Source organism: Schistocerca serialis, chromosome 4 (assembly GCF_023864345.2).
Source record: "Schistocerca serialis cubense isolate TAMUIC-IGC-003099 chromosome 4, iqSchSeri2.2, whole genome shotgun sequence".
Lineage (NCBI taxonomy): Eukaryota > Metazoa > Arthropoda > Insecta > Orthoptera > Acrididae > Schistocerca > Schistocerca serialis.
In genome coordinates, this window is record NC_064641.1 from 829,438,909 (window position 1) to 829,466,766 (window position 27,858).

The 27,858-nt window shown below is 43.3% G+C and overlaps 1 protein-coding gene and 1 non-coding gene across 2 annotated transcripts in view; both read left to right on the forward strand.

The window, feature by feature from the left end:
• Positions 1 to 27,858, forward strand: part of LOC126473435 (uncharacterized) — an 860,366-nt gene that overhangs the window by 547,750 nt on the left and 284,758 nt on the right. The window contains exon 4 of the mRNA XM_050100479.1: positions 9,619 to 9,717. Coding sequence (XP_049956436.1) covers positions 9,619 to 9,717 — 99 coding nt within the window. The remainder of the gene's footprint in view (positions 1 to 9,618; positions 9,718 to 27,858) is intronic.
• Positions 2,281 to 2,355, forward strand: Trnap-agg (transfer RNA proline (anticodon AGG)). Its single transcript has one exon. It is a non-coding gene; the product is annotated as a tRNA-Pro (tRNA).

Genomic DNA, 27,858 nt, shown 5'->3' on the forward strand with positions numbered 1-27,858 from the left:
GGGAAATTAAAAAAGAAATATGGACGATACAGGCTACAAGTATGCATCCACTATGTTCAGTTCCAGCTACTAATATTATCTGCTTTTAAAAAATGTATAAGCTCCACCAGAGTTGCGTAAATTGAGGCTATTCTATAAGAAAACCATATCTCTCTCTCTCTCTCTCTCGCACACACACACACACACACACACACACACACACAATGTTCATAACATGAACTTACAGATTAAGCAACAGTTATGAATGATTTTGTATCATACTTCGTATTACGAACAATTAAAAATTTACAATTCAAAACATATTTTTTAGTCAAAACTGAGGCCTAAAATATGACAGCGGAATTTAAAAAAATGTTCCACGATGCTGTTTCGGTTTCTAAGTTTTTATATAACTGTACAAAACACATGAAGCAGACATTTCAGGCCTAAATGAGGATAGGCATAAAAACACCCTAAACAAGGGTACAACGGCAAAAAACACGTACTTATGAACTATGCTTAAATTACTATCCTTAACAGATAAGTACAGAAACAAATAGCCAGTCTGAATAACTCTTCTGTAACTGTCAGCTAAGGTAGACCCGTGAACTGTAATCAAAACGTCTTCTGTCCCGGGTTCGATCCCCGCCAATGCCTAAATTTTGATAAATAATCAGCATTGGCGGCCGAAGACTTCCGGCATAAGAAGTCAGCCTCATTTTGCCAACGGCCTTGTCAAGGAGGGCGGAGGAGCGGATAGAGGTTCAGGGCACTCTCTTGTCCTAGGGGTGGGAAATTGCCCCTAAAGGCGGAAGAATCAGCAATGATCAACGACATGAGGATGCAGAAGGCAATGGAAACCACTGCATTAAAGACACGTAACGTGTATCCACAGGACATGTGGCCTGTAATTGAAGAAGGGTCATGATGATCTCTCCATTGGCAAAAGATTCCGGAATAGTCCCCCATTCGGATTTCCGGGAGGGGACTGCCAAGGTGGAGGTTACCATGAGAAAAAGATTGAATAATCAACGAAAGGATAACGTTCTACGAGTCAGGGCGTGGAATGTCAGAAGCTTGAACGTGCTAGAGAAACTAGAAAATCTGAAAAGGGAAATGCAAAGGCTCAATCTAAATATAGTAGGGGTCAGTGAAGTGAAGTGGAAGGAAGACAAGGATTTCTGGTCAGATGAGTATCGGGTAATATCAACAGCAGCAGAAAATGGTATAACAGGTGTAGGATTCGTTATGAATAGGAAGGTGGGGCAGAGGGTGTGTTACTGTGAACATTTTAGTGATCGGCTTGTTCTAATCAGAATCGACAGCAGACCAACACCGACAACGATAGTTCAGGTATACAGGCCGACGTCGCAAGCTGAAGATGAACAGGTAGAGAAAATGTATGAGGATATTGAAAGGGTAATGCTGTATGTAAAGGGGGACGAAAATATAATAGTCATGGGCGACTGGAATGCAGTTGTAGGGGAAGGAATAGAAGAAAATGTTACAGGAGAATATGGGCTTGGGACAAGGAATGAAAGAGGAGAAAGACTAATTGAGTTCTGTAACACGTTTCAGCTAGTAATAGCGAATACCCTGTTCAAGAATCACAAGAGGAGGAGGTATACTTGGAAAAGGCCGGGAGATACGGGAAGGTTTCAATTAGATTACATCATGGTCAGACAGGGATTCCGAAATCAGATACTGGACTGTAAGGCGTACCCAGGGAGCAGATATAGACTCAGATCACAATATAGTAGTGATGAAGAGTAGACTGAAGTTCAAGACATTAGTCAGGAAGAATCAATACTCAAAGAAGTGGGATACGGAAGTACTAAGGAATGACGAGATACGTTTGAAGTTCTCTAACGCTATAGATACAGCAATAAGGAATAGCGCAGTAGGCAGTACAGACGAAGAGGAATGGACATCTCTAAAAAGGGCCATCACGGATGTTGGGAAGGAAAACATAGGTACAAAGAAGGTAGCTGCGAAGAAACCATGGGTAACAGAAGAAATACCAGAATGAGATTTTCACTCTGCAGCGGAGTGTGAGCTGATATGAAACTTCCTGGCAGATTAAAACTGTACGCCCGACCGAGACTCGAACTCGAGACCTTTGCCTTTCGCGGGAAAGTGCTCTACCAACTGAGCTACCGAAGCACGACTCACGGCCGGTACTCACAGCTCTACTTCTGCCAGTACCTCGTCTCCTACCTTCCAAACTTTACAGAAGCTCTCCTGCGAACCTTGCGGAACGGTACGGGCAGAAGTAAAGCTGTGAGTACCGGCCGTGAGTCGTGCTTCGGTAGCTCAGTTGGTAGAGCACTTGCCCGAGGAAGGCAAAGGTCCCGAGTTCGAGTCTCGGTCGGGCACACAGTTTTAATCTGCCAGGAAGTTTTAACAGAAGATATACTTCAGTTGATTGATGAAAGGAGGAAGTACAAACATGTTCCGGGAAAATCAGGAATACAGAAGTACAAGTCGCTGAGGAATGAAATAAATAGGAAGTGCAGGGAAGCTAAGACGAAATGGCTGCAGGAAAAATGTGAATACATCGAAAAAGATATGATTGTCGGAAGGACAGACTCAGCATTAAGGAAAGTCAAAACAACCTCAGGTGACATTAAAAGCAACGGTGGTAACATTAAGAGTGCAACGGGAATTCCACTGTTAAATGCAGAGGAGAGAGCAGATAGGTGGAAAGAATACATTGAAAGCCTCTATGAGGGTGAAGATTTGTCTGATGTGATAGAAGAAGAAACAGGTTCGATTTAGAAGAGATAAGGGACCCAGTACTAGAATCGGAATTTAAAAGAGCTTTGGAGGACTTACGGTCAAATAAGGCAGAAGGGATAGATAACATTCCATCAGAACTTCTAAAATCATTGGGGGAAGTGGCAACAAAACGACTATTCACGTTGGTGTGTAGAATATATGAGTCTGGCGACATACCATCTGACATTCGGAAAAGCTTCATCCACACAATTCCGAAGACGGCAAGAGTTGACAAGTGCGAGAATTATCGCACAGCTTAACAGCTCATGCGTCGAAGCTGCTTACAAGAATAATATACAGAAGAATGGAAAAGAAAATTGAGAATGCGCTAGGTGACGATCAGTTTAGCTTTAGGAAAAGTAAAGGGACGAGAGAGGCAATTCTGACGTTACGGCTAATAATGGAAGCAAGGCCAAAGGAAAATCAAGACACTTTCATAGGATTTGTCGACCTGGAAAAAGCGTTCGACAATATAAAATGGTGCAAGCTGTTCGAGATTCTGAAAAAAGTAGGGGTAAGCTATAGGGAGAGACGGGTCATATACAATATGTACAACAACCAAGAGGGAATAATAAGAGTGGACGATCAAGAACGAAGTGCTCATATTAAGAAGGGTGTAAGACAAGACTGTAGCCTTTCGCCCCTACTCTTCTATCTGTACATCGAGGAAGCAATGATGGAAATAAAAGAAAGGTTCAGAAGTGGAATTAAAATACAAGGTGAAAGGATATCAATGATACGATTCGCTGATGACATTGCTATCCTGAGTGAAAGTGAAGAAGAATTAAATGCTCTGCTGAACGGAGTGAACAGTGTAATGAGTACACAGTATGGTTTGAGAGTAAATCAGAGAAAGTCGAAGGTAATGATAAGTAGTAGAAATGAGAACGGCGAGAAATTTAACATCAGGATTGATGGTCACGAAGTCAATGAAGTTAAGGAATTCTGCTACCTAGGCAGTAAAATAACCAATGACGGACGGAGCAAGGAGGACATCAAAAGCAGACTCGCTATGGCAAAAAAGGCATTTCTGGCCAAGAGAAGCCTACTAATGTCAAATACCGGCCTTAATTTGAGGAAGAAATTTCTGAGGATGTACGTCTGGAGTACAGCATTGTATGGTAGTGAAACATGGACTGTGGGAAAACCGGAACAGAAGAGAATGATCTGATGAACGGAATGCTCTAGACGAATGTTGAAAATTAGGTGGACTGATAAGGTAAGGAATGAGGAGGTTCTACGCAGAATCGGAGAGGAAAGGAATATGTGGAAAACACTGATAAGGAGAAGGGACAGGATGATAGGACATCTGCTAAGACATGAGGGAATGACTTCCATGGTACTAGAGGGAGCTGTAGAGGGCAAAAACTGTAGAGGAAGATAGAGATTGGAATACGTCAAGCAAATAATTGAGGACGTAGGTTGCAAGTGCTACTCTGAGATGAAGAGGTTAGCACAGGAAAGGAATTCGTGGCGGGCCGCATCAAACCAGTCAGTAGACTGATGACAAAAAAAAAAAAAAACTGTCAGCTGCTGGAAGAGAGCAACTAATGTGTGATGCCTAAAACATGAATTTTAACCCTCAAATTAATTAACACAACACTATTTACATGTCAGATTTGATACAAAATACGTGTCACTGGAAATAACGCGCTAACCAGCCAGTTGAGAGTTTATTTTTAGGCCTAATGAAGCTACGACTAGAAGGAAATTTCCGAGAAATTCTTGAACATTCATCGATCGGGACGACTGGGTCAAGGCTCTCTAAAACGTTGCAGGAAGTATTTCCTTAGTTTCCCTAATAAACTACTAAATAATACCAAAATCTAATTGTAGTGCTCCAAAATTCGAGATTAAAACACGCGACATTCGCAAAGTTATAGGAACTGACACAGCCCTAATCTTTGGATGTTAATTTGTCAAAACTTGTTTTATTTAAGCTAAAGACGACATCAAATTCAACCAAAAATTGTAGAGACGTCCATGCTAGGATATTAACTATATCTCACACTATGAAAATTATGTCATCTTCTGGCGACAGTGCTAATTTATCCTGTCATACCGTGTCAGTTATATGACACTTCGATGAAATTGCATATTGAACAGCAGTAATACGCAATCACATTGGTAAGACAAAAGGGTTACTATGTTTATACTACTTTGGCTGTCTTTGAAATTATTTAAAAGCACAGTAACCCTCTTACCTATATGAATGAGTGTTACTACTGTTCAGGGTAAACAGTAGTTTAGCATATCTCCCATCTCGTCCTCACCTACTTCCTCTTCTCTTTTCCTCTTTTTATAACATTATCCTCAAGTTTGTTTCCTTGTATTGGACCTCTATATATTCCCTCCATTTTCATCTTTCCTTCCGTTTCTTATCACTGTTTTGCCATCTGAGCTCTTTGTTGAATCCTGCGTAGTCGTCGAATATGGTTGTCTAGGAAAACTGTTTCCCGTATCACTAGACAACAATTCAACCAAATCTTATTGATGAGTCTTATGACGAAAAGTAGTTTACAATAACTACCTTTGAGAATTACATAGATGTGTCGCAAACAAAGTGTTACATGCAAAATTAGCAAGGTTCATCAGTATAAACACTCTTGATACAAGCATATAGACTAGTCTTGAAGTTACTCTTGAACTGGGCCGGGACCAGTCGGACGCGGCGCTTATGTCCCCTCCGCTCAGAGGCCGCTGTTGTCGGGGTGTCGTCCTGGAGAGGGGTCGGCCAGCGAACGATTGGCTGACGTCTCGTCACAGCCATCTCCCCTCTATAGTTCCCGATTGGCGTGCTGGCGCTTGGCTTTACACCATAAGGGTCTTGATATTCATACAGTTGCTTTTCTTTTTTCTAAAGGTCTTTTCATTTTTATATAGGCAGCATCTATATTTCCCCTAGTAAAACATGGTTTTACAGCCTTCCATTTTCCATATATCTATTCCTGCTTTGACTTCTACTGGGACTTTTTCTTTTTACCTGTATGATCCTCTACTGCCTTCACTATTTCACCTCTCAAATCTATCCGTTCGTTTTCAGCTATATTCCTTTTCCTTGTGCTAGTCAAACGTCATCTAGATTTTCCTTTCAAATTCTCAGTATTCTCCGACTCTTTTAACTTACCTATGTCCCATCTCCTTAATTTCTTCCATTTTTGCAATTTCTTAAGTTATGGCATGCAGATCATAACATCTTCTTTCATAACTCTTAAACCAAGTATTAGACATGATTAAATTATGCTGTGTGCAAAATTTAGGAAGCCGGCTTCCTCTGTCATTGCAGGCAGCTATCGCAAATAAATTTTCGCCTCCATTAACTATCACAATAATAGTCTTCGCCTCACCACATATTCTTTCAGTATTTTCATCATCTGCGGACGTTGTTATCATTACTGTCGTTGGTGTTGACTTCGTATCTATCTTGGTTATAGCATTCCGTACAAATGCGACGACGGCGAAAGGAATATCTCCTAAAGGAGCGCGAGTGTGAAGCAAACTGTGGCATTTAACTTTCTCGAAATTTACTTATTATATTTCTTGTTAAGGTAGGTGATGGGTAGTATATGAGCAATATTAGACGTTCACCGAAAAGTTTCCGTTTGAGATACGTTTGAATTAACCGGGGTAATATTTCACGCTGAAGTCAGTATCGGCTGGTAACCACATAAATCGCCAACGGTTCGTTCACCGGCCTGTGTTTACTGGAGCGTTTTTGCTTGAATTGTCGTATAATTTCATTGCTGTCGGTTTACACTATTAATTATGAGACGCCCTGCGTATTTCAAGCACGTGACGATAATCTTAATGTTATGAGGGGAAACGGTATTGTAGAGTACAGAGTGGTTTTAGTTCGTTGCACAGAAACATGAACTAAAATGGTTAATTCTGCTGATGATTGATAGGTCAACAACAGTTAAGATCTCTGAATTCGTAACGTCTGTGGTTCCATCCTTTTGAATCGACGTACCTTGTAAATGTTCACTCAAATGAGAGCATGTAAAGTTCTGGAACGTTTCCCAAGCACTAGCAGAGGGCACACATGTTGTTAGCCATTCTGAGACGATCCCATCCTCATCGTCGTGGAAAAGTTTGGCGCCGCCGTCGTAAACTTCTTCGTCGTCGTGAAGTTCTTCGCCGTCCGCATCTCCCTCTCTCTTTCTCTCCCCCCCCCCCCCCCCTCTCTCTCTCTCTCCCTGCTGAGTGTGTCTGTTTTGGCTTCATTTTCTATTCATTTTTTAAATCTTAGACAACTCCTCTGGGCAACTAAAAGAGGCCATCACAAAGAAAAATAATAAAATTTTGACATAGTTTTGCTTCTAAGTCCAATATCATTCTGTTTATACAGCGGAAGAATGCTAAACGGTGCATCACAGAGGAAAACATGAATCTAGACTACGCTACAAAGGCATAGCCATAAAATTTCTGACCAAGTGGCGCTTTGTGGTCTTTCAATATCCACAGTGATGTATAAGTGATGGAATAAACTTTAGGAATAGGAAAAACAGGAGTATGCACATGTGTATCCGAAAATTGTCACCGAGTGTGCAACAAAGCAGGCGGTTTTGATACATTATACTACACCACACATGGGATAAATTTTTTCGTGTGCTAAAGATGGTCAGCACGGAGGCTACGAGATACAGAGCTAGCGAGCACATGCCGCATCCCTGATCTGCACCCTTTTGAAAAGTTGTAAGCTGTAGCGCAATACGGTTTCAGGCAACATGGAAATGCTGTTCAAGGAACGGCACAGTATCAACTGGTTCAACATAAACTACACTTTTCACATGCTTCTTCGAGTGAAAATCATTAATCGCAGCATCTTTCACAACCAGTGCTTTCAAAGCTGTCTGCAAAGCTCTTCATACGGATCCTGGAAAATGAGTGGAAAGGTTTTGTGCATCGGGTGGTGTGTCATGGTAAATTGATGGAAACGTTTTCTGAATAGATTTGCATTGTGTATCAGGGTAAGTGGCTCGCCGAGTTGGTGCAGCCCCTAAAGCGTTACTATGTGTTTGACACTAGACGAAAACCATCTCTTTTTGCTCCTGGAACATATAGCCAACCATTGTGCTTCGACGTAACTGAAATAACTCTAGCAACAACACGGGGACCAAAATAGATGACTAGCGCCAACTATGTCGCCACTTATACTGGTATATAAATTAAATAGCATGTGTTTATTCAGCAATTATTAATCGCAGATTTCACGTACACACATTGACTTGGACTGTTTTGTATATTTTCTTGTCATGAATCACGTCTCCAAGTTGCCTCCCTTACTTGATATTCACTTTGCGTAACAAATCTCATCATCACTCCAAAACTTGTTATATAACTCCAATTATCTCCAAACTTCCATCTTTAAATATAGATCGCATGAAGTCAGTAACTGACTCCTACTGAATGAGGTATTTCATTAAAATTTCGATTACACATATCATATAGGCCTAGTTCTTAAAACTTCATTGCTTGACATACCTGATTCTCACTAAAGTCATCTGTACCTCCGTGCACGTTAGTGACAGTTGCGTAATTTACGTTCTCTATACAGATACGAAAAGTTAAAACGCAATCAGTATAAATGCCATTCAATTTCTTTCAAATAGCTATACAAATAATAGTGACTGTTACTGATAAGTTAACTACTGTATGGTTTCTCTGAAATCGTACGCCTCACTCTTTGTGCCAAAACCGTCACCTCAATTGCGTTATCTATCCCGCCATCTCTTCCCTCGTGCTGTGATACCATATATCAGGTGGGAAAAATATCCGAAAAGACGGAAATAGGTCGCTTGTTCTATTTTAAATACATGGAAAATCTCATATGGGGAATATCTATATGGCGAGGGTATGACATTTATCATAAAGTAATAGGAAAAAGTATTCAGATATTGTAGGAAAAATTCAAATTACTTTTGGTAATTTAAATATTCCCTTCATCTTAAAGTTTTCATCACCGACTCCAACACGGAGTAGAGGACAGAGAGTGCCGAGGACTGGTTGTGGAGGGTGGTGGAAGTACGCAGTTTGCTTGAAAATTGCTAACACACTAGATACATTCTGTTGCGTCACTTTCCTTTATTATGCTGAAATTATTCCGAATTGAGAATTAGGCAGTCACGTTGAAAGTTTTGGTTTTCGAAAGTTATATGCTGAAACTGTGTGTAACTGAACTTCTCGCTGGCAATCTGAAAACTGTCTCACTTCTAAATTCCGATTACAGATTTTGATCTAGAATCTGTGTAGCTACCCTACATCTGAAAATAAACTTGTGACTCTGTGTAGCTACCCTACTTTTGTACTGTGCAGTACATCCGCAATCCAAGCTGCTGATTCTGCCCTCTCTTCGCTACCCTACAATTACCGCTGCTCAAGACTGCGACTCAACTGTTACCTACTTACCTGCCCGAGCTCTTCTCAACAATGTAACCTCTGGAAACTAGAGAATTTGTATCGCTGATGTGTTCACAATACAAAGATATTTAAAGTGGCAACATTCCAATTAAACTGGAAATTTTCATTATATTTGCATTCACAGATGCACCAAATGATAACATACCACACAAACTGAGATTTACTGCCATATCACTCAGTGTATAAACTTTTCAATGAGTAGGCAATGTAGCACCTCTATGGTGATAGGAGCCTGTTCGCGGTATATCCACACATTGAAAACATTTAAACTGTTGCAGCTGCGTGAGACACAATACCCAACACTGAAATGTAAAAATTAAACCTCCTTCCCACTGACGAGCCGGAATACTACCAAAATTTAATGGAATATGTGAGATAATTTAGAGCTGTATAATGTATTTCACCGTGGTAATCTTTAAACGTGGTGCCTGTTTGTTTCAGAGCCTGTAGCATTGGTGACGAATCTGCAAGTGCATCCCATGGTGCATGACAGGAAAGCGCGTACACTGCAGCTCAACATCAGCTGGACTGTGCCCAAAGGTAAGCTGCCGCAGTACCTATAATAACTGGAATGTGTCAACAAGTGCAGTTGTACATTAATTGGACAGCGTCAACAGGTAAGTGCAGTGTTACTAGATGTCAAGACGCCTGTGCTATTGTGTAAGATAGCTGCAACTAAAGTCTTATACCGGTGTACTGTGCTCACTGAGTAGTGTCTATGTTATGCATGTATTACATTGTTCAGGCAAGGCAAATGTTTTCTGACTCACAGATCTTGATATTATGTGATGACTAATTTCTACGCCATCCAGCTGACGGAGATGATGTATCCTGTGGGCTCCTGGAAATAAGTTTCCTGATGGTTCTTGTTCGATTGTTCTTAGGGCATTTTGTGAGTTCCTGGAACTATTAAAGTAAGCCATTTTCCATTACGGATGGCGTAATGAAATAGAACACACAGCAGGGGCTTGTATCCTGAATGGCACACTTGGGGACTGTTCTCTGACCAGAAAACGTAACTCCATCATGTGATTAAGGAGTATGGGACAGTGGTTGGTCGATGATTTGTACAAACAGTATTCCAACAGCCGTTATTTTTATGTCTTTTTATTTAGGCTACCAGTGTCGATTCCTCAACAGAACTGTCTTCAGAGGCTGTAGTACGAATGACAAACGGCGTGCCGTTATACAGATGTATAACAGGCAACTAGGCGCAGATATTGTTTTCTTGTCAAGTACGACTGGATTCTTTTTGTCGTTCATACTACCTAGCCTAAATAAAAAGCTATAAAAATAACGGCTGTTGGAAAGCTATTTTCACAATTCTCTGACCAGTGCAAACAGTTTCTTTAGACTGTACAAAATACGGAATAATATTTATTTGCGGTGAAAGGATGACCAGTGATCTGGTTCATCCTTCCAAAATCACCGAACGTAAACAACATAACAGGTCGAGACTCAGGCCATATAGTCAGAATGACACTCCAGTCCAGGGAATAATTACGTTCATGTTGAAACCTTCTGACAGGCTGAAACTGTAATGCATTAATACTGTACCAACAGCCGTTATTTCGATATTGTGTTGTTGAGCAAGTTTCGACGTTCTGATCTCATCATCTTCCGGCTTGTTGCATGAATGACACCAAGTACCATTCGTGCATGCATAAGGCAAGCAACCGATGGACATTCGTACATGGCTCCGTAGATATTCAAACTTCATCAGCATGTGCGAAATTTTGATATCTAAGGAACCAGTTACGAATATCGGTGGCTTGTCTTGTACATGCACGAAAGGTACTTGGTGTCATTCATGCGACGGGTCTGAAGATGACGTGACTGGAACCTCGAAACTCATTACCTAATAATACAATATCAAACTAACGGCTGTTGGTACAGTATTAATACAATTCATCGACATGCTGTTGTCCCACGCTCCTGAACTCAAGATGGAGTTAAATTGGCTAAAACTATGACCGAAACAGAGTGTCGAATCTCGGACCTTTTCACTTCGTGGGGAAGTGCTCGATCGACCGAGCTATCCAAGTACGACTTAGGACGCGCCCTCACAGCCCATATCCTACCAGCACCTCATCTCCTACGTTCCAAATTTCGACGCACACTCTGCTGAAGGGTGAAATTTCATTGTAGAAACGTTCATTTTATTCGAATCCACCAATCAGATAAACAAGCACGAACCCCACTCAGATAGCGGATCGCTTAAAGTAAATCGAGCCTGCAGTTGACCTTTGCAAGGAGCTTGCGTCGCTGTGGATAATAGGAACACACGCCAGTAACGGCGAGGCATCGGCCACAGGGTCGATTTCAGGTCGCCACATATTACTGAAGGACAGCCTCTGACAGTGGCAAGCGTAGCCTTAGAAAAACAACTGTCGCCCAGAGAACTAGAGCATCGAAGAATAGAAGTGGCCGAAGTTGAAACCAACTCTACCCGTACTTATCATTTCTAAAACTTCTGGTTGCACATAAATGACTGTTTAGCAATTGCTTTCTGTCGGTCCATCTAATTAAGTTACAGGTCAGTCTCTCATCATAATACAAAAAAAAATTCCTTTTCTTTTTTACTTGTGTGACTTCTGACTGCTTTAATGCGGCCAGCCACAACTTAATGCTAAAATATAGTAATGCACATATATGTATGGGTCAGCGAATTACCACTTGTCAGATGCTCACCACCAGTGAAAATGTGTTCCTTTCCGATGCTAATTTTTAGTTAGGTAAGCAAAAGCTATGTTTGTCCTGTTTGAGAAAACGAAATGTAAGACACGTTTGGCGACACTGTCTTTGACAAAGTGCTTGACTTTGCCAATGCGAAGACCTGAAATGCGATCTGCAATGCTTAATAACTGTCACACGGAGCAGTTTTCTTCTTCTTCTTGGTTGGCTCTACAGTCCCTGAAGAACCTTGGCCTCCTGTATCATCTGCCTCCATTCTTCTCTGTCCATCGCCTTCCTTCTCCAATTTCTCATTCCCATCGCCTTTAGATCTTCTTCCATATCGTCCAGCCACCCTTTCTTTGGTCTACCTCTTCTCCTTCTCCAGTCAGGTTTTCCCATGAAAACTTTCTTGACAGTTCTAGTTTCTGGCATTCTCTGTATATGTCCTACCCATCTTATTCTTACCTGCTTAATTTTAACAATAATATTCATCTGTCCAAAAAGTGTTTGTAGTTCTAGATTTGTCCTTGCTCTCCAGCCATCTTCCTCTCACTGCTCCAAAAATCTTTCTAAGTATCTTTCTTTTCCATCTCAATAACCACTTCACCTCCTTTAATGTCAATAACCAGCCTTATGATACACATATTACTATAGGTCTTAATATGGTCGTGTATGTTTTGATTTTTGTATTCCTACTAACATTACTGGAATTAAATACATTCTGCAAGGCAAAATAGCAACTATTTCCACTCGCAATCCGTTCTTCAATTTCTACTGCTAATTTATTGTCCTGCGTTATTACAGAACGTAGATATTTAAATGTTTTCACTCTTTCATATTGTTTCACATTCATTACTATTGAATTCTTTTGTCTGTTTATATTGGGCTCCCCGATCACCATATACTTTCTTTTGTTGATGTTTACTTCTAAACCTACCTCTCTTGCTTCTTCCTCTAACGTGTCGTAGTTCCCCTTTAGAATGGCGCAGTTTATCGAGTTTTTTGTGAACGGTTATTTCTCAGCACAGCATCCCCTGGTGTACCTTTACAAGTTTTCAGACCACGCCTTTTCTAACCTCGCCCACGGTGATTGTTACTGCAATGCAGCAGCAGTGCTCAGTTGCAACTGTAGTACTACGCTATTCTTCGTGTTTTACTGTCACTGCTAACACATATCGAAACGCAAATAACGCACTAGTCTATTTTGGGGCTGCTGTATTAAATAGGCACACAAAATTTTGCTTTAACAATCAATTTGATTTTAAACGTAAGTAAACTGCCGCTTTCCGTCAACAGTGAAAGGCGCTTGAAAGACGTGATGAACAGTATCTGTTTGTGCTGACTCCAGCTACACATTGCAAAAGAAATATTGAAAATATTCTGATAAACACTAGAGAAGCTCTGTATTATATTCTTTAATGAAATTCTTCATAAATTATCCATCACAAATTGAGGGGAATAGCGAAAACTATAAGCATTTTACCAATAATACAAAATCTCTGACAGGTAGCATAGTTAAGTTTCAATTTTAAAAAAAAATCATTCTTTCTGGGCAACATCATCTATTTCACAAACGAATTTATGTTTAGAAATCGGTAACTTGTAAAAAAAAAAAAAAAAAAAAAATTGTGAAAATAAAAGAATGAGAAACCTAGTTTTAAGTGTAGATGCATGAGTACGACCGAAAAACAAGTTCATTAATGTTGAAATTAATCGCAAATCACATATAAATATTTTGTAAAGTGACTCATTCTATATTATTTAGGTATAGAAAATTATTCGAAGGATGTATATAACACGTAACTAACATCGCGTGGGAGTGCCATTTTTACCCAGTGTCCTTAACGATTATATTTATTGAATAAATTTCACTACAGTGTACGCTCCCTACGGCTATCTCTAGTACCCTGTAAGTTATTTCATGAATTCTTGTGGGCAGAGAGAGTCAGTGCTCGTCTGGGACGTTCTGCGTGAGTAACAGTTGCGTCCGTACCACCTACAAAGGGTACACGCTATGCGTCTAGTCAATTTTTCACAACGCGTTGCCTGCTGCATGTTGTTCCTGCACCGCTGCATTGACGCACCTCTGTTTCCACGACTAGTTCCGTCCACAGATGAATGTAAGTTTACTAGGGACTGCTTTCTGAATTCGCGAAATAGCAATGCCTGGGCAGACGGAAATCCTAGTGCCACACCTGTTCAGGGCTTTTAGCACCAGTTTGGTATTGACTTGTTGGCAGGTATTCTTGTCGGTCATGTGATTGGGCCACACCTCTTTCCACCGAAGCTAACTTGTCCTGCACCTTTGATCTTCCTACAAAACGTATTGAGTCCGTTCTTGAAAGCTGTGCCACTGAACGTCCTTTGGGAAATGTGGTTTCAGCATGATAGTTTACCACCTCACCACGTGGGTTTCGGAGACATCACAGCGTACAATATGGTGAAAGATGGGTAGGTCGAGGTGGTACAACCGTGTGACCGCTGCTATCGCCGGATTTAACTCCCGTGGACTATTCTTTTGGGGTGGTAAGTAATGTTTAATTTACAAGACTTCGGTAGACACAGAGCAATATCTGATGGCACGAGTTATGGCTGCTGCACTAGAAACTAGTGGTAAAATGTAGCCTGTTTAATTCTTTTTTTCTTTTTTTTTTTTTTGCCTTCTTAAAAAATGGCTCTGAGCACTATGGGACTTAACAGCTATGGTCATCAGTCCCCTAGAACTTAGAACCTAACTAACCTAAGGACATCACACAACACCCAGTCATCACGAGGCAGAGAAAAACCCGGGACGTAACAGCTGTGGTCATCAGTCCCCTAGAACTTAGAACTACTTAAACCTAACTAACCTAAGGACATCACACACATCCATGCCCGAGGCAGGATTCGAACCTGCGACCGTAGCAGGCGCGCGGTTCCGGACTGAGCGCCTAGAACCGCTAGACCACCGCGGCCGGCACCTTCTTGAAAGGATGATACTCTGTCTTTACCGTAGATTTACGATCTTTTTGACTTCAGTATCGATATTGAAACTTTGACCCTTAAAGCTCTCATAATCGGTATTTTACAAATATCAATGATTATGGAATGATCCTAGATCCGTATCATCACTGCCGTGGAAGACGCGACCACGGAGAAAGCTTTGAAGCTGTGCCCAAGCAGATTCTTTCGATGAGTAATACTGTGAGTAGCTTTTACTAGGATGTTAACAATAAAGCAAAGATACTGAAACTGTAAATACACTGCTGGAAGAAATGCAGCACCTTCAAGGACTGTGTTCAGTGGCAACAGCGTATAATATGAGCATACTGAGGGGTTGTGGTGCTAGTGATCCATTTGTCATGGTCATTGGCCATCACATGGCGCTGAAAATGTTTGTCTGTGTCCCCAATGTTTAGACTCGGCAGGCGGCGCTCAGTTTAGAGGCGAATAGTGTGTACAGCATTCATGTTATGGTACATCCACGTCCCATGGAAGAGGGAGCAGTTCCAGCCGTTTAAAGTACCTCACACTGTGGTCCTACGACAAGCTGGATGGACAAACGGACGGATTGCTGCGCGTGTTGGGCACAATGTGTAGATGGCTCGTCACTGCTTTCAGCAGAACATTACCACAGCCGTTGACCAGGTTCTGGACGTCCATGTAGTTCAGACGCACTTCATGATCGACGCAATATGTGAGCAGTGGTTGCCGGCCTAACATCATCCAGGTACGAAATCCGAGTTCGTGTTGCACCTGCTGCGACATCGGGGGCCATTGGGAACTGCCTGCGTGGAGCAAGATTAAGATCAAGTGTACCGCTTGCCAGACTATCATTGACAGCACGACGCCTCCAGAGTGCATTCGCCCACAAAACCCAGGCCTCACTCCAGGTCTCATGGTTTGGAGGGGTCGTCAGTGACAACTGACGTTCAGATCTCATGTTTCTGAATTGTAAATTAACCACAGCCTGCTGCAATAAGCAGGCTGGTAACCCCGATTTACTTTCATTTCTTCAACAGGAAAGTGATATGTTTTTTTTCAGGAGGACAATGCACGTACTCACCGGCAACGTCCTTTTCGTGGTGTACAGCAACAGCTCTGACCAACAAGAGCAGCAAGTCCATCTCCAATCGAACACGTATGGGACATGATGAAGTGGCAACTTATTCTCTAGGTCCTGTAAGAACCTTTGCTGAATTTCAACAAAAGGTGCAGACCGATTGGGACAAATGCGTCGCAGGAAGCCATTCGGCACCTTTATGATTGTTTGCACATTAGTATGCGAAAATACTACCGCCTGGGAGGGGTGCTCAGTGCACTGATGCGACTGTCTGCGCATCTTTCGTGTGACATGTGTATTTCACACTGTTATCGTGTACTTCTGTTAATGTCACTTTACCTGTCAGAAATATGACCTTGTTCCTGCGAACGCTGCATTTTTCGCACCAGTGTATTTAAGTACTAAAGAAGGATAATTAATACGGCAGCGGAAAGCGGTAGTCGCACTAGTGTGTGATGTTCCATTGTTTTATAAGTCACCGTTGCTGGCTGGTTATCTGTCCTTTATATGGAGACGTAACCTTGGCGACCAGCTTGTGGTTTGTGAACGTAACGTTCGTGCCACTAATTGGTTCCCCCTCCGCTTTACTTCTTCATACGATACGGTCACCTAGCGACACATGAACAACATTACAAGCACCACCTAAGACTGTCGACTGCCACACGCGGTACACGTCATTCAGGTGAAGATAAAACAACGACAAAGGCAAAATACGACCAGCAAGACATCTTGGAATCCGTACAGTATGCTTCCTCTATCAGTAGTTTGTTTCCAGATTTTAGTTGATTCTGTGTTGTAAAACGGAGGCGTTCACTTTGAGTGCTCTACTGTAGCAATTAATCACTCGAAACCAGGGACTTAACCCGAAATTAGGCGAAGCGGATGTCATGTCGCTAAGTACCCATGGACATGGGAACTTTTGCAACTACAGATATCTGTAGAGAGCACAGTAGCGCAATGTATACACACATTCACCTCGAGCTTGAGGGCTCGTTCATCTGAGATGGAGGTAGTGACTGCAGACGAGGGATAACAGGCTGTAGTCGGTAAATCCTACAACACCCGGTACCTGAGAAGAAAGCCTGAGAGAGTCAGGCTGCATGCGGGCAACAGTTCTTCCTCTCTGTCCCTTCCGCCATAAGGCTACCAATGGTCAATGTGTTTACGTATCGGTCTTTCGTTTTCCTTTACTTTACTTCGTTAGCAATGCTCACTCGCTACATATCTTTACTTCCGAAGAATCCACATACTAAATTTCATAAATCTACCAAGCTGTACAAAATGTGATAGTTACTGCTAACTAAAATTATAACATTGAATTATTTGAAAGGTACCGAAAGCAATAATGTCTCTTTCATTGAAGCTCTCCAGTCCTCCAACTGAAGCAACTTCGTCTCCTAGTTTATTTTTTTCCAGGTTGTCTTCAAATTTTACTCTCGTACCTGTCAAATATTTTATATCACTAGAAAGAGATCAAACAATTTAGCCGCAGCACTGTGCATTATTTTTTGTGCTTATTACAACTTAAATGTGGAATAATCAAAGTAATTTTTTCATGTATTTCAATTGTGTACATCACTGTTCCTTTTGAATTGCAGTGGACTATTTACAACAAATATCACGAGGGAACGAATGTACTGAGAAATGACAGTACAAATGCCCAACTTCCTAAACAGATATCTACAAGATGATCATGGCTGAGCATCATATGTTACACTTCGTTTATGGCAATTGTGAGGGTACTTGTGTGTAGTACCTGTAAGTGGTTGTTCTTTGGAGGGCGACAATGCCCAGTGGCGTAGAGAGTCGCAAGCAGAGGCAGTTGTTGAGAGGCTGTGGAGGGTGTAGGCTGCGTGAGCCAAAGGCGGTTGCGTAGCGAAGGATTTATCTCTAAGTTTAATAGTAATGGCACACAGTTTGAATAATAGTGTGTTTATGTTCGTTCAGTGTGGTAAAGGAAATAAATTAAATTTTACCAGTTCTTAATGCGTCTCCATCAGTAAGTACCACACCATTGCATTTAACAATGAACGAAGTCTCGAAATACACGGTCAACTAAAACAAGAGGAATCTAACATAATAATAATTAACTAACCCATATAATCTACAAGGACAAGGAGACGGGAGCTTATAAGTGAAGACTTTCTTTGTGCTACATCATAACAGTACTGACTGAATACATTTCAAGTTGACTCTCTCCGCCTTTTTCAATGATTCTAAGTGCAAATGTGGCTGAAATAAACTGTTTTAGGAGTTCCAAACTGCACTTTCTCCAGATTAAATTCTCAGCAATACCAACAATTTTGAAATTTCCACAATATTTATTATTTCCTCACCATGTGTTACACTTATCAAAAGCATAATACCCATAGTGGTGTAGAACTGAATATGCTGGGTGTACACTGTTACTGTCGCCTGCAAGCTTACCTCTAAATAAAAGTTTCTTTTGTTACATAAAATAAAGTCTTTAAACCACGTACAAGTGACACTGCTTATTTTGTTCTCTTTTGCTATCAACGTTTTTGATATCCAAAGATATATGTAGGTAAACAGGGTCTCTCCATGACGTAGGAACACGGTGAGTGAAGAGCAATCTTTGAAGTTGTATCCAATATGTTGACTCCTCTTTCTTAAATATTACGTAACTCGTCATTAAAATTATTGATGAAGCTTAAATGACTGATCGCTGTAGTATACCATTTTCTGCCAATCAAATTTATGTGCGTCAGTTTATGGTATGACGATAGGTCTGGATAGGGACTAAGTGCTCTCGGACATCGATATCATTCACATAATCCCGCACGCTCAGTTCAAGTCAATGGGTGATTATTTATTGATTGGTGATCACATGGAATTAGCTGCAGTACACCCGCAAGATTTATGTAGAGGACTTTACAAACAGTAACAGTCTTTCTCTGAGTAAGTGTAGCATACCACAAAACACGTTCAGGAACAACTGCTTTTAAACGTCACAACCCGAACTCCGACAGTCAGCTGTCACTTTACACAACTTTACACTCCAATAATTCATTTTCAGTGTTCTTTGATGTAACTTTTTATGCTTCTTGTGCATCATGTTGCCATCTATCCGAACAGATGGCATTTCATGTTTCTCTCCACTAAAGTCTTTTTCAACTACCTCCATGTCCCTGTTCTGCTGATAACACATTTATTTTAATTTCTATTGGCACAGCATCAACAAAATAGAAAATATAGATGTACAGTATTTTATATAACATTAACGTATGTTATATAACATAGATGGGAGAGGTGAACGAAAGAAAAATAACAATATGTAATTAACCAAATAAAATTGCAGTACAAATGGCGTTGTCTGACCCACAAAATAATGTCGTACTATTAAAATACCATGAGATACTTACTGCGTTCTGTATCGCTGTTCGCGTTCTGTTTGTATATGTACAAAAGTACAACGCACACTGCACACTGAACCATGTGAATATTTTATTCATAATATTAACTGTGTATGGAACGGATATGACCATAGACTTTCCATGTTATTCACTTAAAACATACACGTGGAGGCGATCTGTCTTCTGTTACTCGCTTACGAAGAGATGCGTTGCCTGCTTGCACATTTCACATGAATTTTGCCTTTGAAATTTGTTTTTCTCTATGTTTTTCTATGTACAACACGATTGGAAAATGAGGAAGTTCGTATGAGACCAGCATGAAGACAAGAATACCCCTCGTCACGATTTTATAAGTGAATAAGGCGACACTTGTCGTAAATGTTTGATATTTTCATGCCTGGTAGGTAGTCAAAAATAATAATTTCCAGTGTGATTCTTGAGTTTCTCCCGGCGTATTTGATAATCAAAATATCCACGGGTGTGCTGCCGGTCTATAGTGCCCGTTGGACACTATAGACCGGCAGCACACCCGTGGATATTTTGATTAATAATTTCCAGTGTTTGTAATGTTTCCTAGTGTCAGTCTAAACCGTTTAAGGCAGTGTAATTCGTCCCTACTTGCAGGTGGTTGTAAATTGATTAATTAGGAATATGAATAGATGGGCAGGGGATAAAAGTTAGGAAGAAAACGGTTAACATTAACATATTCGTATATTAGAACCAGTAACTTTCGCATTACCGTGGACAGCCTCCATAATAGCACAGTCTGAACCAATAATTAATTGCAGACAACATCTGCATCTACATTTAACCCTAATACACACTCCGCAAGCCACCGTACGGTGCATGGCGGAGGATATCCTGCACCACAACTAGTCGTTTCCTTCCCTGTCCCACTCCCAGATAGAGCGAGGGGAAAACGACTGTCTGTATGCCTCCGTATGAGCCCTAATTTCTCGTAACTTATCTTCGTGGTCCCTGTGCGAAATGTATGTTGGCGGCAGTAGGATCGTTTTGCAATCATCTTCAAATGCCGGCTCTCTAAACCTTCTCAGTAATGTTCTTCGAAATCCCTCCAGGTATTCCCTCTTGATCTGGATGGAAAGAGTAGACTGGATGGAAATACGGATGGATTACTTGGAGGGACCAAATAGTGAAGTCATTGGTCCCATCGGATTAGGGAAGGATGGGGAAGGAAGTTGGCCGTGCCCTTCCAAAGCAACCATCCCGGAATTTGTCTCGAGTGATTTAGGGAAACCACGGAAAACCGAAATCAAGATGGCCGGTCGCTGATTTGAAGCGTCGTCCTCCCGAATGCAAGTTCAATGTTCTAATCACAGCGTCACCTGGCTCGATCCACTGGAGCTCACGATTGATATGCGCGACACTTGCTTGTTGATAGAAGCTCTCTCTTTGTGTTCTGCCTTACGGCAGGACTTGTCATGTGGGAAGCCTCGTTAGAGAGGTTCACCGTATGAGCGTCTAGGGAAGTGATTCCTGTCGTGGTTTCCCGTTGTCTTCCACTGGTGATGATGAAATGATAATGAGTACAACACAGTAGCCAGTACCTGAGCGGAGAAAATCTCCGGCACAACCGGGAATCGAACCCGGACCCCATGGCGTGACAGACCATCGCGCTGAGCACTCAGTTATCGGGGTGGACTGATAGAACCTACCTGTAAAAAATCTAGCAGCTCGCCTCTGAATTAGTGGCTACAGAGTAGTGGACGACGTGTCGTTACTCTAGAAGTTAAATTTAACCTCTACATTGCAAACGCTGTTAGGGGAAAGTTTTCCAGATAAATCAGAGAGCTATCGGAGTGATGACTGCACCAGTCCAGATGACAAAGGGAGGGCGTAGGGGCTTGGGGACAGCTTTCGATGCCATCTTGCCAAGTGGCGATGTCGAAGTTAGCTTGCGGCATCCAGCGGGCTGCTACAATGCTCTCCTGTCATTAAACAGTACCTCCCCCCCCCCCCCCCATCAACCTCGTGACGCGTTCAAACGGTCACACATTATCGGAGGTGTTATTACGCTTCTGTGTGTGTGTTAATGAACAGCAAAAGTGTAATGAGGTTTTAGGGGGCAAGCGCCTGATAACCAAATGCGATAGCCGTTGGCATCTTCCGATCATCTAACCGCAGACGTGGCTATCGAAAAAAAATGTGTGAGACGGCTGCGTACCACACTTTTATGATCTTGGAATTTCCTCTCCTACGTAAGCTTCTGATGTCAAAAATTGGGTTACGTACCAGACGTAGAAAGCATATAATGTTTTCGTTCCTTGGAGACCTCCAGTCCTGCCTAGGCACAAACCAACATATGGGAGGTCGTTTTCTTTATCGAGCCGCGTCTTTGGGCAAGAAGGTGTAGTTCACATTTTCAGCGGATTCTAGCTGCTGTCAGAATTTTGGATAAATTACTCTCTCATGACAGTTGTATCACGGCTCTGCAGCATGTAAAGAATTCAGCTGTGATCGTTTTCTCTCAAATATTTATGTGAGAGGAATGAATTGCATTTAAAGGTACGTAGACATCGAAATAAATTTAGTACTGAAAAATGGAATCACCGGAGTGATATTTGTGACGAGGTGATAAAATTTCATAGGAACAGAAATCTCATTTTAATTAATTGGGAGCGCTTATTTTGTTATTTAATCTCGCGAGTACGCTCACACTCGGATCTCGGCACGTAGCGAGGCTGGTTCGGTGTGTAGTTTCACAGTCCGTCGTATCGAAAAGCCATATTTCAGCAGCTATATGCACAGTGCAAGAATTTAAAAAAAAAACTATTTAACCAGCAGTCGTCGATAAGATAGACACGAAAATGAAGAATCTCACTATTATTGTGGCAGAAGTATCAATAACTGAATACGCGTGATGGTGTAAATTATTCACGTAAATGTATGTAAAAAGTCAGTCAGTTTTGGTACAACTGAATTAGAGACAATGTATTTAGAACGGCATGTATTATTTTGATCTAGACTGTGTCAATATGGTTCAAATGGCTCTGAGCACTATGGGACTTAACTGCTGTGGTCATCAGTCCCCTAGAACTTAGAACTACTTAAACCTAACTAACCTAAGGACAACACACACATCCATGCCCGAGGCAGGATTCGAACCTGCGTCCGTAGCGGTCGCGCGATTACAGACTGTAGCGCCTAGAACCGGTCGGCGACTCCAGCCGGCAGACTGTGTCACAATGTACACCCTACTAGTTGACGTATTCCTTCCGTGCGCTTCTCCGGTATCCAGCAGCGACATACAATGGCGGAAAAGAAAGTCGCAGCTCCAAGAACGGGCTGTGCGACATAAAGAAATTTGGTTGGCGTGGTTCTACATCCGAAAGAAGTTATCTATAAATGTTTCGCGTCAATCAGGTAAGAGTGGTGCCACTAGTACCATTAGGAAGATTGTAAGTAGGCTGTTTAGGTTTTTTTATTGGTAACACCACCTCTGTATAAAAATCACTGGCTGTGCTGTGTGCAGTCTGTGGCTAGTTTGCATTGTTGTCTGCCATTGTAGTGTTGGGCAGCGGCAGCTGGATGTGAACAGCGCGTAGCGTTGCGCAGTTGGAGGTGAGCCGCCAGCAGTGGTGGATGTGGGGAGAGAGATGGCGGAGTTTTGTAATTTGTCATGAACTGCTTTATATATTATGACTATTAAGGTAAATACAGTGTTTGTTCTCTATTAATATCTTTCATTTGCTAACTATTCCTATCAGTAGTTAGTGCCTTCCATAGTTTGAATCTTTTATTTAGCTGGCAGTAGTGGCGCCCGCTGTATTGCAGTAGTTCGAGTAACCAAGTTTTTTGTGAGGTAAGCGATTTGTGAAACGCATAGGTTAATGATAGTCAGGGCCATTCTTTTGTAGGGTTATTGAAAGTCAGATTGCGTTGCGCTAAAAATATTGTGTGTCAGGTTAAGCACAGTCATGTATAATTGTTCAAAGGGGACGTTTCAAGATGTGTGTTAGTTATCTTTGAGGCTGGACATGGTGAATTGATGTTGGTCAAGAATACCCTTAAGACGACAAAGACGCCATTATTAATACCTCACTAAGTATGAACGAGGTGGTGTAATAGGGCTACGAGAAGCTGCATGTTCCTTCTGCCATATTGCAGACAGAATTGGGAGGAATGGAGCCACTGTGCATGACTGCTTTCAGCAATGGTTTCGAGAAAGTACGACCGCAAGAAAACCGGTCTCCTAAGCCATGTAGCACCTCCGAGAGGGAAGACCATCGGGTTCGGTGTATGGCTCTGGTGCATGGTATTGCATCTGCAGCTTTAATTTGAGCAGCAGTGGGAATCGCAGTGAAACAACGAACTGTTACAAATCTGTTACTATAAGGAGATCTCCGAGCAAGACTGTAGCGTGCATTCCACTGACGCCAAACCCACATTTCCCACTTCAGTAGTGTCAAGCGAGGTTCGAGTCCTCCGTCGCAAAGCGAGGTTCGAGTCCTCCGTCGCAAGACTGTAGCGTGCATTCCACTGACGCCAAACCCACATTTCCCACTTCAGTAGTGTCAAGCGAGGTTCGAGTCCTCCGTCGCAAAGCAAGGTTCGAGTCCTCCGTCGCAAGACTGTAGCGTGCATTCCACTGACGCCAAACCCACATTTCCCACTTCAGTAGTGTCAAGCGAGGTTCGAGTCCTCCGTCGCAAAGCGAGTTTCGAGTCCTCCGTCGCAAGACTGTAGCGTGCAGTCCACTGACGCCAAACCCACATTTCCCCCTTCAGTAGTGTCAAGCGAGGTTCGAGTCCTCCGTCGCCAAGCCAGGTTCGAGTCCTCCGTCGCAAGACTGTAGCGTGCATTCCACTGACGCCAAACCCACATTTCCCACTTCAGTAGTGTTAATCGAGGCTCGAGTCCTCCGTCACAAAGCGAGGTTCGAGTCCTCCGTCGCAAGACTGTAGCGTGCATTCCACTGACGCCAAACCCACATTTCCCACTTCAGTAGTGTCAAGCGAGGTTCGAGTCCTCCGTCGCAAAGCGAGGTTCGAGTCCTCCGTCGCAAGACTTTAGCGTACATTCCACTGACGCCAAACCCACATTTCCCACTTCAGTAGTGTCAAGCGAGGTTCGAGTCCTCCGTCGCAAAGCGAGGTTCGAGTCCTCCGTCACAAGACTGTAGCGTGCATTCCACTGACGCCAAACCCACATTTCCCACTTCAGTAGTGTCAAGCGAGGTTCGAGTCCTCCGTCGCAAAGCGAGGTTCGAGTCCTCCGTCGCAAGACTGTAGCGTGCATTCCACTGACGCCAAACCCACATTTCCCACTTCAGTAGTGTCAAGCGAGGTTCGAGTCCTCCGTCGCAAAGCGAGGTTCGAGTCCTCCGTCGCAAGACTGTAGCGTGCATTCCACTGACGCCAAACCCACATTTCCCACTTCAGTAGTGTCAAGCGAGGTTCGAGTCCTCCGCCGCAAAGCGAGGTTCGAGTCCTCCGTTGCAAGACTGTAGCGTGCATTCCACTGACGCCAAACCCACATTTCCCACTTCAGTAGTGTCAAGAGAGGTTCGAGTCCTCCGTCGCAAAGCGAGGTTCGAGTCCTCCGTCGCAAGACTGTAGCGTGCATTCCACTGACGCCAAACCCACATTTCCCACTTCAGTAGTGTCAAGCGAGGTTCGAGTCCTCCGTCGCAAAGCGAGGTTCGAGTCCTCCGTCGCAAGACTGTAGCGTGCATTCCACTGACGCCAAACCCACATTTCCCACTTCAGTTGTGTCAAGCGAGATTCGAGTCCTCCGTCGCCAAGCCAGGTTCGAGTCCTCCGTCGCAAGACTGTAGCGTGCATTCCACTGACGCCAAACCCACATTTCCCACTTCAGTAGTGTCAAGCGAGGTTCGAGTCCTCCGTCACAAAGCGAGGTTCGAGTCCTCCGTCGCAAGACTGTAGCGTGCATTCCACTGACGCCAAACACACATTTCCCACTTCAGTAGTGTTAATCGAGGCTCGAGTCCTCCGTCACAAAGCGAGGTTCGAGTCCTCCGTCGCAAGACTGTAGCGTGCATTCCACTGACGCCAAACCCACATTTCCCACTTCAGTAGTGTCAAGCGAGGTTCGAGTCCTCCGTCGCAAAGCGAGGTTCGAGTCCTCCGTCGCAAGACTGTAGCGTGCATTCCACTGACGCCAAACCCACATTTCCCACTTCAGTAGTGTCAAGCGAGGTTCGAGTCCTCCGTCACAAAGCGAGGTTCGAGTCCTCCGTCGCAAGACTGTAGCGTGCATTCCGCTGACGCCAAACCCACATTTCCCACTTCAGTAGTGTCAAGCGAGGTTCGAGTCCTCCGTCGCAAAGCGAGGTTCGAGTCCTCCGTCGCAAGACTGTAGCGTGCATTCCACTGACGCCAAACCCACATTTCCCACTTCAGTAGTGTCAAGCGAGGTTCGAGTCCTCCGTCGCAAAGCGAGGTTCGAGTCCTCCGTCGCAAGACTGTAGCGTGCATTCCACTGACGCCAAACCCACATTTCCCACTTCAGTAGTGTCAAGCGAGGTTCGAGTCCTCCGTCGCAAAGCGAGGTTCGAGTCCTCCGTTGCAAGACTGTAGCGTGCATTCCACTGACGCCAAACCCACATTTCCCAGTTCAGTAGCGTCAAGCGAGGTTCGAGTCCTCCGTCGCAAAGCGAGGTTCGAGTCCTCCGTCGCAAGACTGTAGCGTGCATTCCACTGACGCCAAACCCACATTTCCCACTTCAGTAGTGTCAAGCGAGGTTCGAGTCCTCCGTCGCAAAACAAGGTTCGAGTCCTCCGTCGCAAGACTGTAGCGTGCATTCCACTGACGCCAAACCCACATTTCCCACTTCAGTAGTGTCAAGCGAGGTTCGAGTCCTCCGTCGCAAAGCGAGGTTCGATTCCTCTGTCGCAAGACTGTAGCGTGCATTCCACTGACGCCAAACCCCCATTTCCCACTTCAGTAGTGTCAAGCGAGGTTCGAGTCCTCCGTCGCAAAGCGAGGTTCGAGTCCTCCGTCGCAAGACTGTAGCGTGCATTCCACTGACGCCAAACCCACATTTCCCACTTCAGTAGCGTCAAGCGAGGTTCGAGTCCTCCGTCGCAAAGCGAGGTTCGAGTCCTCCGTTGCAAGACTGTAGCGTGCATTCCACTGACGCCAAACCCACATTTCCCACTTCAGTAGAGTCAAGTGAGGTTCGAGTCCTCTGTCGGGCATGGGGATGTGAGTTTGTCCTTAGGATAATTTAGGTTAAGTAGTCTGTAAGCTTAGGGACTGACGACCTTAACAGTTAAGTCCCATAAGATATCACACACATTTGATTTTCTTTTTGTGAAGTGAGGGCTCATTTGAGGGCAGGGTGGAGGCCTGTTGTGTTTTCTCATGAACAGTCGTTCTGCCGCGGTGCTAGTGATAGGCTAGTTTAGGGCCTGTAACCAATCTGTCTGTATACTAGACACACAGGATATACACCAGGTGATAATGTCTAGGGTGTGATTTCGTACTACAGCGGGAGCACTCTTGTGGTCATTCCATGCATCCTGACTGCAAGATTTTACGTCGGTTTGGTGACTCGACCTGTTGTGCTGTTATTCATGAACAGCATTCCTGGGGGTGTATTCCAACAGCATAACGCTGGCCCACATACTACTGCTGTAACCAAACGTGCTCTACAGAGTGTCGACATGTTGTCTTGGACTGATCGATCACCAGATCGTCTCCAATCGATCACATACGGGACATCATCTGACGAGAGCTCGAGCGTCATCCACAAACATGCACTCACGTTTGCGTGCTTCCATTCAACTTTCTGGCACTTACATTAGCCTGTGATCTTGCGCTGTTAATCACTAAAATATGTTACCTAGACAAATGTTTTCCCGATACTTAATTACTCTACATTAATTATTTTTTTGTGTTGCTTTTTTCCGTCAGGCAGTCACAGAGGAGCGGCCAAGTCCTCTCCGCGCACTAGATAGTGTCCTTCGATGAATGCATTCCATCTTCATCTAGAGCGTCCAAGAGTGCTCGGTGCTAGCGGTGTGCGAATGTAATTATAGAGATTTAATGCAAGATGTTTGATAGAACAGGGGATTCCGTGATAGGGGAGCGGACGTGTTTGGGGTAATGGCACAGGACGTGGCAACTGCTGAATGTTGCATGTCACAGTGACAACTTTCAAAACTGGTATTCCTTCTGTGTATTCTAACCCGGAAACATACTACAAAGATGTTTCTGTACCAAGTATTAGAACCCTGGTAGCATGACAGTCTCTGTCGAACTTAGAAGAAATGTCTCAATTGAATGCCTTGGCCGAGTGGTAGGTTTACCCAGCGGGCAGCAAGTGCGATCGCCTGTTTCGCTGTGAGTAGGGTGTTCAAACAGCACTAAGGTAGTCTAGGCCTGGTTGGGGCTTCGTGTCAGTGTGTTTGCGGTAAATATCGGAAACGTGCTCCGTAAATTCGCTTTGAACATGCCAGCGGGTCCTGTGACGTCATCTGCAAACTCGTCGTCAATACTGGGGAACTGCAGTCAGTCCACAAAGAAGACTGTTTACAAATCACTCCTGCGACATGTTCTAGAATTTCGCTCAACCATGTGGAACTCGTACCAAATAGGATGAAC